General features: G+C 35.3%; 1 protein-coding gene across 1 annotated transcript; it reads left to right on the top strand.

The window, feature by feature from the left end:
- The first annotated feature begins 332 nt into the window (after nucleotides 1-332).
- LOC119637024 (homeobox protein unplugged) lies at nucleotides 333-12226 on the top strand. The gene is made up of 3 exons (XM_038032797.1): nucleotides 333-1146; nucleotides 11493-11725; nucleotides 11816-12226. The coding sequence occupies exons 1-3, from the start codon at nucleotides 333-335 to the stop codon at nucleotides 12224-12226; spliced, it is 1458 nt and encodes a 485-aa protein (XP_037888725.1).
- Nucleotides 12227-18641: the final 6415 nt, after the last annotated feature.

The raw sequence follows: 18641 nt of genomic DNA, 5'->3' as shown, positions 1-18641 counted from the left end.
CGTTATACGCAATGGATTCTCATTCGGCATTCGTGTAAACTTTTCATAATGGTGGTGGTGGTTGTGTTAACTCATACACGCTTGCATAAGAAATGATATTCGTTCGGTAACGACCCCGCTCAGAATAAACCGGTCAGTATAGTAAAGTCTCTTAAACGGTTCACTGGTTGACGTGTTTTTCGTGCTTGTGCTATTTATTTTCGGTTTTATCGCGTTCACATCGCATACACATGAACAGGCCGTGTGCATGTTGTTGTGTTAATTATTATTGCAATAAAATTTGAAATATTTTATTGGGTTTTTGGTAATTTTTGCATACAATTTATTGCGAAATGGAAAGCTCGGAAAATGCGATAATTGAATTGGAAAGTGCAACAACAACAACAACAGCAACAACAACAGCAGCAACAACAAAGCTTAATAGTAAATTCTCTACAGCATTTTCAATTGAAAATCTGATCGCTAATCAAAATGCTAATAAAACTGGACTAGAGATGCAAAAGAACTCAGATACCGTACAAGAGTTAAGTGCTCGAGCTATGGTCGCCTCATCAGCTCTTGGATTAACTAATTTTCCTTTATATAATCCATGGTTGCATGGATATTTTGCCCAAAATCATGATCGGCTTGCGCAATTCCTTGCCCATAACACTTGTGCTCTGCCATCGCATTTTGTTAAAGACAACAAAAGCTTTAACGATCACGTTTCGAATCCACAATCGACAACGATTCAACACACAATGATTCCATCAATGAAAACTACTTTGGATTTAGATAATTTTGTGCAAGCACGTTTTCTATATAATCCGTCGGATAGTAGTTATCGTGAAAAGATTTTGATGTCAGATTTCGGTTTGAATGGCTTAAGTGCGATTAATGAAAATGTTCAAAACTTAAGTTTATCTAATCAATTCGCCCAGGATATTGGAAAAGTATTAACGGACGTTGCCTTATCCTCAATGCATACATGCGAACAAACACGTATCGTTGCGGATACGCCGCCAATGCATCCTAAAAATCATCATTCAGAGGCCATTGTTCACGTTGGCGTCGATGAAGAATTCGATTGTAGCGGCGACTCATGCAGCGATATTAGTTTAACTATGTCACCGGAACATTGCGGAGCGGATGTGGATAAGGCTAAGGGTAAAAATCTTATCATTCGAAATTTTATACTTTTTTTTAGCTCATTTACGATTGATAACAGTCAGCCTTTATCGTATAATTTTTTGCATTACATTACGGGATTCAAAGTTCTATTCTAAGATTGAGCTTTTTAATTGCGTTAGGCTCGGCCCATTCTTGTAATCATAATCAATAGTTGGAAAAGGAAAGAAAAAAATAAATGAAACCGTTATAATAGGTTCGTATAGGGCTCCACACATGCATGCTTTTGTTTATTTAAAGACTTTTCAGAATAAGGTTTAATATGGGGAGCGGCCAAAAAAGTAATGCGAACTGAATCATTTTCAATTGGGCCAATATGTAGCGGTGCACCAACTTTCGTCAAAGTGTCTTAACAATTGTGACCTACAAGTCAGACGGAGAGACGGACATACAAGCTAAATCGTTAATAAAAGATGGATCTATCCAAAGTCCTACTGGATGTTGCATACATCCATGCAAACATAGTACGCCCATGTACCACGTAAGTGGCATCAGGTATAAGAAGTCATGTCATCATTTCTAGAAGAAGAAGAATTATTGAAGCTATTTGGAGGCTTTATTTGTACGCTCAGAAAATGCACACTCGTTTATATCTGAGATTATTAAATATCTAGAGTGGACGCGTCTCTAATATTCAATCAACAAGTAAGGAAATCACCGGAACACTTTTTATTAACTGGGAACGTGTCAAAAGGCTGTTGAGATATTTTTTTTATTCAACTCCGATCAATATTTGCCTTTAAATGCAAGTTATTGAGTTCAGTTTTTCAGATGAACGGATTCTAAACATTGCGAACGTAAGAATTTTAAAAAGAGGTGGATGGAAGTCGACATGGATAGAGTACGACTTTATCGATCTACAATCTTACAAGGATCGGTAATAGGTATATTTCAGAGCCCGATATTATGGCCATTTCTTAGGTAATCGTTTAAATCGAGATTGACATGGCTTAGGATAACTCTGAACTCCTAAATTTCTCACCTTCAAGTTTGTCCCACAATCGTAAAAGAAATAATGCCTATTAGCTAAGCAATCTTCGAACGGTTAACCGGTTTGCAAACAATTTCAAAAAGTAGTTATTTTTAATTTCTCAATCGTATCCGCCGTCACTCCTTCATCCTAGTATCCGACACAAATTGTAGTAGTGTTGTAGTGCGCTGCAAAAAATAGTGTACTATAAAACAGATATCTTGATGGCGAGAAAGAAAAGGTCCAAATTTTATATTCGTCTTTCTTCGATCTTAGGTGGATGGCCAGCGACAATATTTCCTCATTATATATACTTTCATAAAAATTCAGATTTATGATAGGTTTGACCGAAAAAAAAAAATGAACTCAAAAATCTGACGTCACTCTGACGCTATGTCGTCAGTCTTCCTGTATAATAGGCGCAAGCAGAAGAGAGGAACTCAAATTATGCCCATTGTTCTCCAGTACGCTCTTTCAAGGTCAATTTAAATAGTTTGGAATTTCTTTACCCTGGTTTTCAGGTGATTTCTAAAAATACCTTCAAAATGCTTTTCAGCGATTGCTACAAATTTGTGGTGAAAAGCATCGAAAGTTTTTAATGAGATTTTTTTTCCAGATTTGAGGCGCGTAACATCCGATGAATATTTTAATTGATTCTCCTGTAACTGTACTGTAACAGTTTTGTTAAAAGTGATGAAAAATGCTTTTTTCCTTCTCAAAAGGGAAACTAATTGTCATGAACTCTTTCACCGAACAAGTCTAAACTAATCACTTACGACGAACGCAAATGAATTTTAGTGTCTCAGCTTAAGGTAACGAAACATAACAACGATATGACGCTTTTTTGGGTTGATTGTAAAAATATGTATGAAATTTGACATCCGATGTCGAACACACAAGCACATGCTATCGATTATCATCAACTTATTACTCGATAGCGAGAATTGTTTACGCTCGAGTTAGCCCGATAACCAGAACTGTAGGTCGACGCCGACCCTTTTATTGCATTATGGCAGCAAAATCATATGGTTTGAAATATTGATCAGGTGACTAGGTACCTTAATAAAGCGAGAAATTCCTTTAAGAGTAGACTTTTGTTGGAAGAAGAAGACAACTTTGATTACTTTTCGAAAATCAAAAATTATGAATAACATAATACATATACCGTCACTATCGGCCAATTTTAAAACTATATGATGCTTGAAATATTCGAAATGTAATTTTGTTTGTTGTCTCCGTGCGTGAAGCAAAATCAAAAGTTTCCCATCCCAGTACACGTGCAATCAACGTTGTCTGTTGATATTCGAAGCCAAGTGTACGCAGACTCATTTTCTATTACGGGTTACTTGTCGGTTCCATCATGTTAAGGAAGCTCGTGGTATTTTATTATGTCTTAAAAGAGTGCTTGGAGTGACCTTGACTTCTTTCTTGCAGCAAGTAAGAAAGTTCGATACTAAATCGGACAAGCCACTGTTACAGCTTGGGTATCTTTTTGTAAAAGAAACGCAAAAATACCAAAAATTTCGATAGCCTATAACATAAAGGGGGAGATTTTTCTATAGGTAATAGAGATCATCTGTAGAACGTAAGCGGATATTTTCATCGCTCCATCTATCGATGTTTATGAGTAATACGTGAAAAACCCAGAAAGTTGAGCGTTCTCAGTTTATGTTATGGGTTTAGCTTTTGTCCCATTCCGGATGGCAAGCTGCATGCAACAATTTCCAAAGTTTTCACCAAACTTAAGCCAAGAGTTTACAACAGATGTTGCATAGATGAAAAGACAGATAGACGGATTAGATTCATTGCGGATTTGATGCTGACCGAAAATATATATACATTTTATAGAGTTTCTGAAACCTATTTCCTGTGCGTCATTATTTGTGAAATAAAAATTAATGATAAGAGCAGGTGTGCGAAGAAATTCTCTGCTCTCTGAAATTTGTTTCATTATGCTATGTACATGATGTGTCCATTTATTCCGAAATTTTGGGTAAACATCGTTCAGACAATGATGTTTGTATCTGTCCTTCACTATATATCGAAATGTGAAGAGGTGTCTGCCATTTACGCCTGCGCATGTTATTTTGGTTGAAACTTGAAAAACATCTGCAGCTCGAGCTATGTGTGATTTCGTTAGCTTGGGGTGAAAATGCCGTAAGCTACCCAGCAATTAAAAAGTGATTTGCGAGATTACCTATAAAAACGTTCGCAAATGTCCGTCCGTCTCCAGTAAAAGCAGTTCAGCAATTTGTTCTTGGGAGCTTTTTCCCATTGCAACACATTCTTCAGACCGATATTCGTCTGACTGCCATTTGTACATGTTGATGCAGTCATATTTGGCAGATCAGCAGCCCAAAAAAGTTAAAGATATGGGAAAGTGGGTCGATAACTATTTCGCCTTGAAACCATGAAGTTGCTAGTGCGGGCTAGCATAAGCCACACGATAAAAAGGGAAAAATCATAGATAGTGATGGTGAATATGCTCCGGCTGTTGTAAGAACAAAGGCAGAGCTATGTGTTCTCTGACCAAAGCTTTCATGGCTTTGTGATGCCGGAACAAAAATCACATTAAAACTCTCCAATATCGAATTTATTATTAAACAGTCTTGTTAGTAGCTGTATACTGATCAATTTCACATCATAAGTCACAAGGCACAACCGGCTTTATAATAATCTTATCACAGCGTATCAAAATGAACACAAAACCAAACCAACCAAAATAAGAATGCATAGGGTTTTCTTTTATGACAAGTGACCGATCAAAATTCCAGAATATAACCTTAAGTCACGAAAAGCACCTGATTTGGGTCTTGTGTCTTCATGTTATCTATTATGCTATTCAGGATAGGGCTGTTAAACTAGCATAATTTTCAGCATGACTCGAACCTGGAACTAAATACTACCAACTATCTGTAAACTACTTTTCAAAAGAAGGCCAGCAATTGCAATTTTCAAAATTTTGTAGGAAATTACGTTTTTATCAACTTAGCAGAAACGATTAGGGTATTGTCGTAACTGTGGCTGTTAACGGGAACTTACTTATTTTGGGATTAATCTGATAACGGCATGTGTGGCATTGAAACTCAATAATCATTTTGGTTGGTTGACAAATCACTTTCAAAAATCTTCCCAAATAACGTAAACTTGAAATAACTACCACGACTACTACGACTTATCCTTGACAAGCTCCGTGCTCGTGCATAGATGGCGATGGTTAGGAAGGAATCTAGGCAGCACTTCCGTTAATAACCTTTTTCAGGTTTATTCGCTTAGTCAAGATGCGTCATTAACTTCCTGAAAATAATTCGTATTTTCAAAGGATTCTTAAAATCCTTTAAAGGAGTATTCCTTGACTGAACAGATCAAAATGTTGTGGACTAGAAACATAAATGCAATGTTTGTTAATTTTTTCGTCGATAAGATTCGTCAACAGCAGGATAAAACTATTTTAAGGTCTCTATGGCGTATTTCATACTTATTTACTACGCATGCACGGTAGACTATGCGGTAATGTCGAAGGCTTAGTCTCGTTAGTGAGATTGCAGATGAAAGAAAAAGAATCTTAAAATTATGCAGTAAGCAGTGCAGTGAGTAAATGTAACAAATATCAGATCTTATAATGCAAGACAGCGCACTGCTAGCACATCCGTAACTGAATCAGTCAACTGGAATTATACCAGAAAGTAGAAAGTTATGTCAGTGCAAACATGCCGCCATATGGGAAAGATAAACTAATCGATTTAGTTGAAGCACACGGACATTAGGAGGAATAGCTTTAATGGAACACACAGGATACGCTAAAGACATTATGTTGTAAATATCATTTCAATTCCTCTCAAGGACCTTAAGTGGCTTCATAGTTGACGGCAAAATCCCCGAGTCGATAATGCCATGAGATAATGACCAAGAAGACTAAGTAAAATTGAAGATGAGGATATAAGTCGTCATCTATTTTCGTACGGGAGAAGAGAGATGGACATATGGATCTCAACATAAATTTCGCAGTCCATAGAGCAAATGTTGCCTTTGCCCGGCATAAGTTGAGTTCAAGATGACAATGCTAAAGAGCTATTGCAGAGCATTACAAATGAAAGGATAACATTCGCCATCGCCATGGATTGATAATGATTGTTGTCTTGTTTGTACGAACTGTGTGTGAAAAATCAAAAATTTTAATTGAATATAAAATTTTGCATAAATTTCTTTTGCTTTTATTATTGTACATGTTTTGATTTCAATGCCACATTAGTAGCATTGTATGCGTTCAGTCATTCATTTTTGAGATGCGTAAGAAATGATTGCGTTCTTCGGAATGATTTGTTAGCTTTGTTATGTCCTGCAGCTAATGCTGTCTGTCATATTAAATTAAATTGTTTAAAATTGTTTTCATAAAATATTGTTACACTTAATGCGAGGATGGAGTTGCCGCCGCATGATAATGGAGAAATTAAGCTATGAAAAGCATTAAGTTTGTAAATGTTTGATGTCAATCAAAAATATTCAACTCTTGCTCTATTCCGTTTCACATATATATATAAAGCATTGACACTGACATTTTGACACTTGTAATCTTATGTAGATATTTCATCCCTCTCTCTCTCTCTCTCTCTCTCTCTCCATCTCCCTTTTGGTCTATCTCTTCATTGCCAGCTCTAAGGTTACATAGGATAACTTTGTAAAACTTTCAAAGGTTGATTTAGAAAGTTTGATGAACATATGAGCGAAATAATAAAAATCGCGTACATACGCATATTGCGATGTTATTATTCATTAACCAAAAGCTAGCTGGCATTTCATTAAATGTGGGCGATTTACACGCTGACGGACAAATTAAATGATATTCTCCGTTCATTTTCTTACTTGAGTGGAAAAATTCAATTTGAACATAACCACAACAATAGTAACAATGTTGTCAGTTAGTCAGCCAACAATCAAAAGCAATCATAACAACAACAACAATAACAACAACAAGACAATCATAATCATAATCATAATATTTTATTTTAATAGTAACGACGAGGCGAAACGAATTACTCGCCAATGAATTAAATATTCATAACTGGCATTACGCAGGCCCAGACAACACGACAAGACAACGATATCACGAGTCCACCAACTGCGGCATTAAGGGGGAAACAGTCAAAGTAATCGAAGAAAGAATGTTTTCTTCTTTTTTGGTTTTTTTTTTTCTTCAGTTTACAGATGCTTGCCATGGCCAGGGAAGCGGGACGATGACGAAAGAGCTTGATGGGAGGGGGAAGGGGGGGAAGGGGACATATAAGAAAGCGAAACGGAGCATGAAAATATCTTTTCGTCGTTGTGTTGGAATGGTGATGATTAGTGGTAATATTATTACGCTTAAATATAAATCACTGACATTTTCACTCAACCGTATAAGTGTCAAGTTAAAAAATAACATACGGACGAGGAAATGATTCTTTTTGAAATCTTTCCATTCAAATTATTTTTATTTTAAGCAAGAAATAGTTTGTGAAAACTGAGAAAGGAATTCTGCCAATACAAGAGCAAAAGAAGAAAAGAAGTAAGAAAATTATATTCGATCGTGACCAACTCGTTATCACCGTTATGGGAAGAAAGACCTAAATTTTGATAATATTGTTTGGGCGTGGATGGATTTTTTTTCTATATTTTAGAAGACAAGCTGAAGGTTATATTGTGTACATGTCGCAGTTTATGACTAACGAACAGAAACATGGAAGACAAACGCGTTCTCAGTTTTCGTTGTATAGACGTATGGGCATTATAGGCGTGTCCTTCGACCTGCTTGGGCGTTTTTTAAACTCTTTTGCAAATTTATAGGCGATTGCATCTTTTTTCGAACGGAAAAACACAGTTTAGCAGACGGACAGATGGACAGACGGATATGCATTCAAAACTTGAAATTGGCCAAGAATTTATACTCTTTATAGAGTTTTTCAAGCTCGCTTCTGATCTTTACAAAGATATTGAGAAAAAATCATATTTCGGTACATTGTCATATAGGGTAGGCGTGGGCAAGCTTTCTCCATTTTTGTACACCTATTATGCACATTAAATATTCGTAGATTTATTTGCTTTACTTTATAAGTAGTGAGCGCAAAATCAAGCTTTTTATTCCTTTTGTAAAACACAGTTCTACTCAGTTTACGTAGTACTGTAGGCGTGTTCTTCGACCGATTTGCCCCATTATCAATACCAATCTGTCAAATTTGAAACTGATGACTGCACTTTTGCAGACGGATGCAGGAGAATGTGTACAACAAAAATTGCACAGGTGCATAGACGGACAGACGGACAGTCTAAAGTCGAGAATTTGAGGCTGACTAGGAATATATATATATGTATTGAGGAGTTTCGGAAAGTTTCTTCTGGGCATTGAAAATCGTTTGACAAAATGAAAATATCCCTTCCTTCCTTCCTTCGGTGATGAGTATAAAAAAAAAAATAAAAAATTCAGCTTAAAAATAAACAACAGTTAAAAAAAGTAGACAAAAAAAAAAAAAAACTCGTGGATATCTATCATCTTCAAAAATGTTTGTATATATATATATATATATATTTGTGTTTTCATAATTATAAGCTCATGAGTAGATTGTTCTGAGCTATTGTTCCTTTGACACGTTTTGATGATTTTAATAAATGTTCAGAAAGTCTTCATGCCTAAATTATATTGTCCGTAACTCATTGCTTGTTGTAGACATTCGATGAACATATGTTGAAGTTTTCGTTTCTTGAGATTTACTCAGTTCTTTAGCTAAACATAGTAAAGAGATTAATTAGAAAACGGAATGAATTGATTTTTGGAAGACTTGGTTAAGGCTTCATTGGAAATTTCCCGTTAAGTTTTTGTCTCTTTTTAGTCAATTTGAATTTCTTTAATGAGTGTGAGCACGTTTGTGGGATGGGTTATCTCCTTAATCTGCCTTCATCTAAGAAGTTGCTTTAACCTCTTCCTCGTCCATGGCGGCATAAATTTTTTTAAATTATTGCTGTTATCATAATGTGATCATAAATAAAAAAAAAAAAAACTTGATTTCAACAATACAAATACAAACTTTATAGCTTAACGCACTGGTAACGGTACCCAAGAAAAAAAAAGGACAAGGAGGTTAAGTGCAAACGTACCAAGGCTTTCTATTCTATTTCAAGTGTTAGCGCTCATGCGCTTACAGATGACATCCGTGACAAGGGCGGACACCTGGACGCAACTTAACCGATTTCCAATGTTTCTGACTCAAATTATGCAGACTTGGTGGGATAATCACTATTTGATTGTGTTTCTGTTTTGTATTACAAGCAGATAATAGCACTGGCACAAGTTTAGCAGTGAGTGCGAATTTTTCATTACATTCATTAAACGCCTTAATTATTTGTGGACAAATACTTACTTATTTTAGCGAAAGCGCGCAATCATCAGTCCATCCGCGTCAGAGTTGATAAACCACTACGAAGGGAAGTGTACGTTCTTCCCTTCCTTTCAGCTTTTCAGCGAAACGAATGAAACGTTTGCACATGATTCAGATGCACTTTTATTTGGGACTTGCAGGTTTTGCAATCCCCTCTTGAAATCCTCAAGAACTACAAGAACAAGGACCAGTGCATATAGTCCTGATCGTGAACGATTATAATATTGTTAGTTGTTTTTTCTATATATTTCTTTGTTAATTTTATTCAAGTCTATGTTGGATTATTTTTGACGCATACACTCTGCCACATTTGTAAATAATTTGAAATAAAAATTTTTTTTGAATGTAGAATAGAAGTGTTGTATCTTTTTGCATAAAAACTCGTATAGAAATGAATTTTTTCTTTCCTATATAATTTTAGTGCACAAAAGCTCATATCATCTCTTAAAGGCAGAGAAATCATAAAATATAGGGCTCTTAGGGCTAAAAATTAATTTAAAAATTTCAAAATGCTGAGAATCTGCATTAATTTGTGTAGATTTTCAAGAGAGGGAGGTAAGTGGTATCATGTCGCTCTGAACTAATTACGCCCTCTGTGGAAAATTAACACAAATTTAAACATATTCTTATTATACCGCTCTATAAAATACTACGACTTCTTTAATATCAAAGCATTGCCATCATGCTTTTCGCCAAATTGCGTGTGACAATTTTACATGTTTTCAAAAATGCTTTTATGGGGAAGCTTCACTTAGTTTATAAGAAATCATTGAACACAGAACAGGGACGGACGATGAAAGGTAAATATGTCGAGCAAGTCCCGGGAGGCAAAAAAAGAAAACAATTCATAGACTACGGAAACAGCCAATATCATGGACAGAAGCGTATAATCATGGCGCGCAGCCCTTGTTCTACATTAGCTACATTTAATGCATTTCCGGCTGCTTTCGCAGAAAGCAACTATCACTAGCGAACTATTGATGTCATCGAACCAATTATTAGTGATAGAACAATTATAGGGATAGAGCTTGTGTTTCAGCTTCACACCACTCTGCCATATTTTCCGAGCCTTATTTCGAAAACATTAGTAACATGGAATTGAGGTGCAACACATCACTCAATTACACGATAGGATGTCATATAGATATAGCTGCTACGGACTTCTTTTATTTTTGTAAAACAATGAAAAAAATCTACCTTTCGTTTGCATCTGCACTAAAACAAGAGTAGCTTGCGAACTAATGGTTATGTCATGAAATTTTGACATATTTCACTTAATGGTCGATAATATCTAATTATCGTATGGACTCGTAATGCGTAGTTTACGTCAGATCTACTTCAAGTCTTATAATTCCTTAATAAAAATAAATAGAAAATAAAAGCAAATAGAAAACACTCTAGTAAGACAGAGTCCATGTTTAAATACCCTACACCACTTTGCTTAATACAGCTATTCATAGAACAAGTTTTCAACGTAAGGACTTGTATTGGCTGGGGTCCGATCCGAACCATTTTGAGTAGCATTCGTTCTTGTGTATCAAGTTTCACCAAAATATATCGAAAATTGCAGTCTAGGCATAGGTTGTGAACATAAGAAAGCAAAACGGACGGACGGACGGACGGACGGACAGACAAGTTTAGAGAGTGACTCTGAATCGACCGGTATAATACACGGTAAGTCTATCTGAAATCGTTTTGGTCGCATATATTCACACAAACATTATATACCCTTATATCACAATTATAAATTATGTAAATACATGACTAGAACTTCAACCACCTTTCACACTTCATTAATATCACAATATAAAAAAAAACATTTGTTGCTATGCTGTTGCTCTGGCTTTGTCATATGCTGCTATTGAATTTTAAAAACTCTTGAAGTTAATGTATCAGAATAAGTGAACGCATTTGTCACTGTTATCTCGTTCATTTAACTTTTTTAGCTTACTCCCATTCCGACAGTGACGACTGCTCCGACGATGATACTAATTCCACAAGTCAACCGGACAATGGTAAAGATTTAAGTCAAACCGCTGCAGCCAAGTCGCGTCGACGAAGAACAGCATTTACATCCGAACAATTATTGGAATTAGAGCGAGAATTTCATGCGAAAAAATACTTAAGCTTAACTGAGCGCAGCCAAATCGCCACCAGCCTTAAATTGAGCGAAGTGCAGGTAAAAATATTCATTAAGATTTCGGTTAGTTGTTATATGAATGAGCAGAAAAAAAAAAAAAAAATTAAAAACGAAATTTACTTGCAACAGGTAAAAATTTGGTTTCAGAATCGCCGAGCGAAATGGAAACGCGTCAAGGCCGGTTTATCATCGCACGGCATGAATCGTAACGGTAGCTCGGGCACAAAAATTGTCGTACCGATACCGGTGCATGTTAATAGATTTGCTGTACGCTCGCAGCATCAGCAAATGGAGAAGATGTGCCTAACCGGACCTAAACCGGATCTACGCAAGAAGTTAACTTCGGACATTAGTGGATTTGAAAAGTTTAATAGTCATTTACATGCTGGTGGTGGTGGTGGTGCACTTAATGATTCTCCTACGTTGAATGCAACAAATACGACCAATACCGCCGTCGCTCTAATGACAACGGCGACTTCAAGTTTACCAGCAAAAACGGCAGTTACCGGCGCTTTAACTTTGGCTAACAGTATTTATTAAGATGCCCGCTTCTCTAAGCCTAAGCTTAACGGTGATTCTCTACTAAAATTTTCTTAGTTTCCTTTTTTCTCGAAAGTACACTAATAACTTGTAATTGTTTTCTATGATCATTTTTGTTTTAATAGTAAATAGTTTGTAAATATTTTAAATAAAAATTAAAATTTAATAATAATCGTATAATCGTTTACACGCCTAATATGAACAATATCGAGACATATGTGCAATTAATGCGTTAGTTAACTTTACTTTACTCACTAACGCTCAACGAAGGCACTGCCCTATCAAGTTTGTATACTTTTTCGATTCCATGCTAACTATGTGTTGATGAAATCTTTGAAATATTGACCGCTGGCAATTGGATAATTTTCCATGCCTTCAAGTACACTGATTAATAGCTTCGAGTTTACGAGTTTGTGAAAACGTAACGTTAAGTAATTGTGATAATTTAACGGCCATAATTGTGGTAATTTGTTCAAGTATGCCATTCTCTGACAAATATACTTTGACTTTGGCAAACAAATTACTCCAGGTGTCTCATGTGTCACGCCTCTTCAACAGATTTTCGGTGTACAAAAAACAAAAAAAAAAAAAAAAGGAAAAAGAAGAAAGAAGAAGAGAAAAAAAAAGCAAAGCCAGCAGCAGCATAACAAACAATCCCCTAATGTGTGTTCGCATTACTTTTTCGCATTGTTACCGCTGTTCTGATTGTTTCTTTTAATGTTATGCTATAAAGACGATTAAAAACGACGATCGACAACAATAATATAATACATAGTTCCTCTTTATTAAATAGCTGTGACAAAATATCCTCCATATGCGAAGATATACATCGAGGCCTAGCCTTACGCGATAAATTCATCCCTTCCAAGAGTCGTAGTAAATGTAGAGAGTTCCGCGTTCCTTTAAAATCATGCAAGTTGATATAAGGGAAAAGAAATGGACTATGTATCCACCTACCATGTTTATAACTAAATCTTTATCGGATTATATATAAATACGCATATCGCACGTATATAAATGAATTTTTACCGGATTATATTAATAAATCTTTACTGGATTATAAAGAGAAGTGGAGAACGTGGGAGAAGGTTTACTCGCAGTCTGGGAAATGCATGCATCTATATACATATATATACCAGATGTATAAATAAATGTTTATTTATATATATACACCAAGAATATAAATAAATCTCCTTGGGGTTTTATATATACAAACACACACCAGACGTATAAATAAATTTGTACTGGTCTTTTTTATGGCGGAACAGTAAGCGGTTATTTTAAGGGAATAATAAATAAATATTTTTTTTCCAAAATATTCTCTTCTTAACTATACGACTTTTCCCAGTCTTATGGCTTAAATACGAATTTTATATTCAAAAGAATAACTGGACTTTTGGGTCTGTGGGATTTCCATCTTCACTGCATTGACTGCATTAGCAAAAGTCTGATTAGATGGTAAAGACAAAGAAAGCTGACTTCCTTCGAAATGAAATGTAAGGCTTCTTCGCGAATGTGATACGACAGCCAAGCCGCTGCAAGAGAACATATAAAATATGTCAAGCTTTGGAGCTAGCTGTCTCAAAAATAGATAAGGCGTTGCGGTGTTCTTTTTTGAACTAAAAAATATGGATTGATCAAGGGGAGTCAAATCTTTAACTGCTTCAGAGGACTTCTTCAATGGCCAAAAAAAAAAAAAAAAAATGTTTTTAAATGATTTTGTTCCTTAATTTTAATGAAACTTCCATGATGAGTGAGCATCCAGTCCAATAAAAATGTTTTTATTTTTTGTGTGGTCGGTCAGTGGGGTGGTATGTGAACACGGTAATGGTTAGGACAGGGAAGAAGGACAGGGCTTAGAAGTGGCCTGGGCGATGCATGCCCTATCCTTTTATCACTCTGTCATTCAGTGTGGCAGCGGCCATAGTGTATGGCGTACTAAGCGAAACATTTCTAAGGATAATAAAATTAACTTTTGCCCATTACTGTAAACCTGATGCAATATTTTCATTTCGCTCTATTAGTAAAAGCTGCTGGTAAAAGCAAAATTCTAGCTTTAGGAATACCAGGTAAGTACAGTTCTGCAGACAGAACAACCAAACAATTACAGCATTGCAACAGCGATTGTCGATATGTTAACGAGAGGGACGCGAAATTTGTTGACTTCATTTCTTATTTATGTGGCAACAGCGATCTGAGAAGGCAAGCAAATAGATAGACCTTACTCGACCCTGTTATCACTATTATCAGTCGCAAATGCCATGTGCGGAACTTTCATTGACGTAATGCGAACTTTGTACAAATGGAGACAGGCTCCTACTAGTCGTCCTCAAATGCGAAAAAAAAATTTAATTTTTTTTTAAAAATGAAACAAAACCGAAAACCTTCGTAGCAAATGCTGTGTAAACCAAGGCCCAGATGTATGCACACACATATACGCGCAAGTATTAGTTTGTTCATATGGCAAATACGTTTGTTTGTTCTTTTAATAGAAGTTGTTTTTTTTTTTTTCTTTTTTTTGTTCATTTCTCACGTCTGACACATACAGTGACTTTTGCACGAGAACGCTAAAGACTCTTCTCTATGCTTCACTTTAAATTGCATATCTAATACTTGCGTTGTTCTGTTACATTCAAGTCAACTTTTTTGGCTTTTGCATCATTATTTGACTTGATATACATTATAATAGTAGCGATCCTTATGTTATATGAAGCGGGTTAAGTCCTATCAATAATTTTCGTACGAAATTTAAGTTGTACTGTAAAAGGCATAATAAAAGCATCTGGTAACTTACAAGTCCATGCTAATTACATTATTAATTTAATTTTAAATGGAATAATAAAATGCTATGTCTTTAGAGCGTTATGCGATTGATTTATAGATATATAGATGCAAAGGGTATTTAGCATTCGACTTAAATATTTTGTATGCATTTTCATCTGTCAAATGAACAGCGATTGCGACGATATGAGTTTCTTCATCCCCGAATGCAGTGATGTGTGCGCATTACGACAACAATCACGTTGTCAGACACGCCTCCTAGACGAAATTCGTTAAAAGTCTCTTTTATAACACTTTGTGATAATTTGTTGCCTTTTAATGCGTACCGTCACCAGCATACACGATTTTGAACTTTAGGTGGTGGGTATGGAGGGGGTATATCTAAAACGCAAGCGATAATCTCGCTTATTAAACATGTATTTGTACGCTTATGTTTAAATTCATCTAATCGTTTCACGGATCTAACGCAAACAATTAGCAAAGCCATATATGCCTTAAGGTGGATATCAACAGTAACAGCAATTATGGGCGATAAACATTGGAAAATTGATGGTTTCTCGCTGCGCTACTGGAGTTTAAGTAAATGATAGAAAAACTCATAAGAAATAGTCGATAAAAATCAAAAAAAATAAACAAAAAAAAAAAAAAACCTATTGAAACCGTGTAAAAAAAAATCGAAAAATAAAAAAGTTTATAAAATAATTTTTTTCTTTTTTTGTTTCCGATTGCATTTGCATCAAATAAAAATATAGATTGAAATCGTTCTATATTGAATGAAATCGAATATATCTACTTAGTGTACTACTTTTGTTATGAAAAGAAATGCATTGGGTTACTCGGAACGTAAATTCTCTCTCTTTTTCAAGCCAACATAAAAGACGAGTTTCTTATAATGACGTTTAACATCAGTCTTCCAGTTCTCAGTACAGGCCCTTTGCAGTAACGAATACCTTTATTTTGTCATCATCAGGTCCAACTGGTCTTTGAGAATGTGGCGCTAGTGTTCACATCGAATTTTTTTTTTTTCTAGCTTGAACAGCCTTTTGATCTTTTCGACAGGGAAAAGGTAAAATACGCGAATCGATCGAAGCCTTTTATAAGCAAATCTTGCTATATCAACTGCCAAAATGTGTAATGATTATGCGGCTTAGGCGGAAAATCGGTTGTGAAAATGTACAATTAAATCGTGTTTTGGGAAAACATGAAATTACTTTCAGGACCTAATATTTGCTTTTTTTTTCGAGGTCGTTTCACTTTTTGCTTTTTTATGGTGGTCGGGTTTATTTAAAATTATATCGAAAATGTTTTATCGAAATTTTATCTTTAAGCCTCAGCAAGTTCTGAAAGTCAAAGAGATATCCGCGTATAATAGTAAAACGGAGCATGACTAGAGACTTAACGCTAAAACAAGCGCTTGTGTGAATATGCTCTCCGTGAACAGTTAATCTTAAAGAAGATAATTAGAGGGTCAAGGAATTTCCACAGCTTGTTGGTGGCTGCAATTTATACGAAAAGACCTTTAATCACCCCCTCTGTCACTTTTTTAAGATACCGTTCAGATATATGCATATCTACCGTGATGGGTCCTTTTAACCTAAAACTTTTGTGGAATCGTTACAGTCACATGAATTAAGACAAAGACCTAAATGCATTAGCCAATTAGGAATATAATGTTAAAAGACAGGCCTGGGTTGCCCACAATATAGAAGAAGAAGAACCTAACACCATCTGAGAAAAACAGCGATATTTTTTCCCTGGTTTCGTTTGTAATTTCCGAGGTCGTGAAAACCGTTCCGCAAAGATTTACTCAAGATGATTTCAGTTGTTTTGCCCAACTAGGCAGGTCAGGTCCATGTACAATTCTATCTTAGCTTTTGCGTCATATGATGAACGGAAGAGCAGAAGGACGAATGTATTTATGCTCACTTGGAATTTTCGAACTACTGCGACTGACTTCTGAACCTCCTTTTTGGGGGTAACAAATCTAATAATAAAGTTAATATATTGTCTTAAGTTGCTGGCTGATTGTAAGAAATGAGTTACTTTGCGGCTTCCTTAAGGGCTGCTCGCACTTTATCCGCAATAATTGTTATTATTGTCTCCACTCTTTTTTGCTTTATAGTGAAGTAAGAAGTAATGTTCTTTGGTTTAGCGTTTGTTTATTCAATTTTAAATAACTTTAGATTTGTTTTTCTCTTGTTTGAAAATTTGTTATTCAATATTACATCACTTATTTAACGTTCATTGTACGCACACATAATGTTGTTCGCATTAAATCTCTCTGCTTTGGATGTTTCGGGATGGACCAAAAAAAAAAAAAAGAAAATAAAAAAAAAAAATTGAAGACTAAATACTTGTGCCTATGTATGCGTGTGAGTGTGTGTTTTATGCGCTTGTAAACTTTTAAACGGAAGTCAATTTTCAACGATCAGCAATATTAATATTTAGGTCGTAAATCATTGCGCTCTGTGTGGCTGTCATAATTTGTCATAAAACGTGGAACGCCCTACCCTTTCGTCGCAATAATACATATAAAAAAAGGATAGGAATGTGTTTTAGAAATTTATATATTGTATTAAAAATTGTCTTATACAAACATACATGCTTATATATATATACTTATATATAAAAATAATATGCGTCTACATTGCATTAGTATTGCGAAAGGTGGAAAGGGAAAGTTACGATTGGGCGATTCCTTAATTACTTACAATTCAAAGATTAATGCAAAACAAAGGTATCGACAAAGGCCAAACTTCATTATTATAGATAACACGCCTTAGGGTGAGTTTGGATGTTTACTACCACTGTACGATTTTTAAACCCATCACAGTAGCACGCAACGTGCAGACAAAAAACTATTCGGAAAATTTCTTTACTTTTCTAAATTTTGATAAATATTCTTGATCAACGTGAACGTGTGATTCGACTGGAGTCAGTTGTCCACCAGCAAACGATTCTGTGTAATATACGGAACATATGCTCCTTTTCCCCTTCATTCTCGCCAGAAGGTAAAAATCTTAAAAGTAATTAAATCTGTAGAGTAAATCTATAGATTCTACAGCCTATCTACACTCAATCTATAGTGTACTATAAAGTATTGAAGTATTGGCAATTTCTGAATTATTTAAAAATTCTTTAAAGTTACGCATATGTTATGCCATTTACTCTTAGATTTGTGTCAACAGTGTGTGATACTTTAGCTGCTTGCCTGCCCTTGCTTCAGAGAGGCAAGCTTCTTTGAACTTTGTTTACTCAACGCAATGAATCATATGTTGTTGATTTCTTGACTCGCAGAAGAAGAAGAAGAAATAACATCAATCGTGAAAACGGTTTTTTCAAAGTCTAGACTCTTATAGTTCATAGCATTGAAATGTATTTAACTCAACAAGTAAGCAAAGTATATTCGGCTGTGACCGAATCATTTATAATCATAACCTTTATCTTAAACACGCTTAAGAATAAGCAAAAAAAAACGAAATTTCTATTTTTACTCGTTCAACATAAAGACTTTTTCTTAAGACAGTGTCATCTGGTGATAGTTCGTATTTAGGACCCGATTCAATCCACTAACAATAGCTTTAGCGATTTGGCTAAAAAGCTGCAGTGCATCAAATTTCATCAAAATATCTCA

The sequence above is a fragment of the Glossina fuscipes genome, unplaced genomic scaffold (genome assembly GCF_014805625.2).
Source record: "Glossina fuscipes isolate IAEA_lab_2018 unplaced genomic scaffold, Yale_Gfus_2 42, whole genome shotgun sequence".
Classification (NCBI taxonomy): domain Eukaryota; kingdom Metazoa; phylum Arthropoda; class Insecta; order Diptera; family Glossinidae; genus Glossina; species Glossina fuscipes.
The sequence above is the reverse complement of the archived record's forward strand: the minus strand, read 5'-3'. Positions and strand labels throughout refer to the sequence as shown.

Bases quoted from the DNA above. Each gene is read 5' to 3' on its own strand.
- LOC119637024 (XM_038032797.1), top strand. From the start codon at position 333: ATGGAAAGCTCGGAAAATGCGATAATTGAATTGGAAAGTGCAACAACA. The intron at 1,147-11,492 runs GTAAAAATCTTA...TAACTTTTTTAG, and splicing joins GGATGTGGATAAGGCTAAGG to CTTACTCCCATTCCGACAGT. The intron at 11,726-11,815 runs GTAAAAATATTC...TACTTGCAACAG, and splicing joins TTAAATTGAGCGAAGTGCAG to GTAAAAATTTGGTTTCAGAA.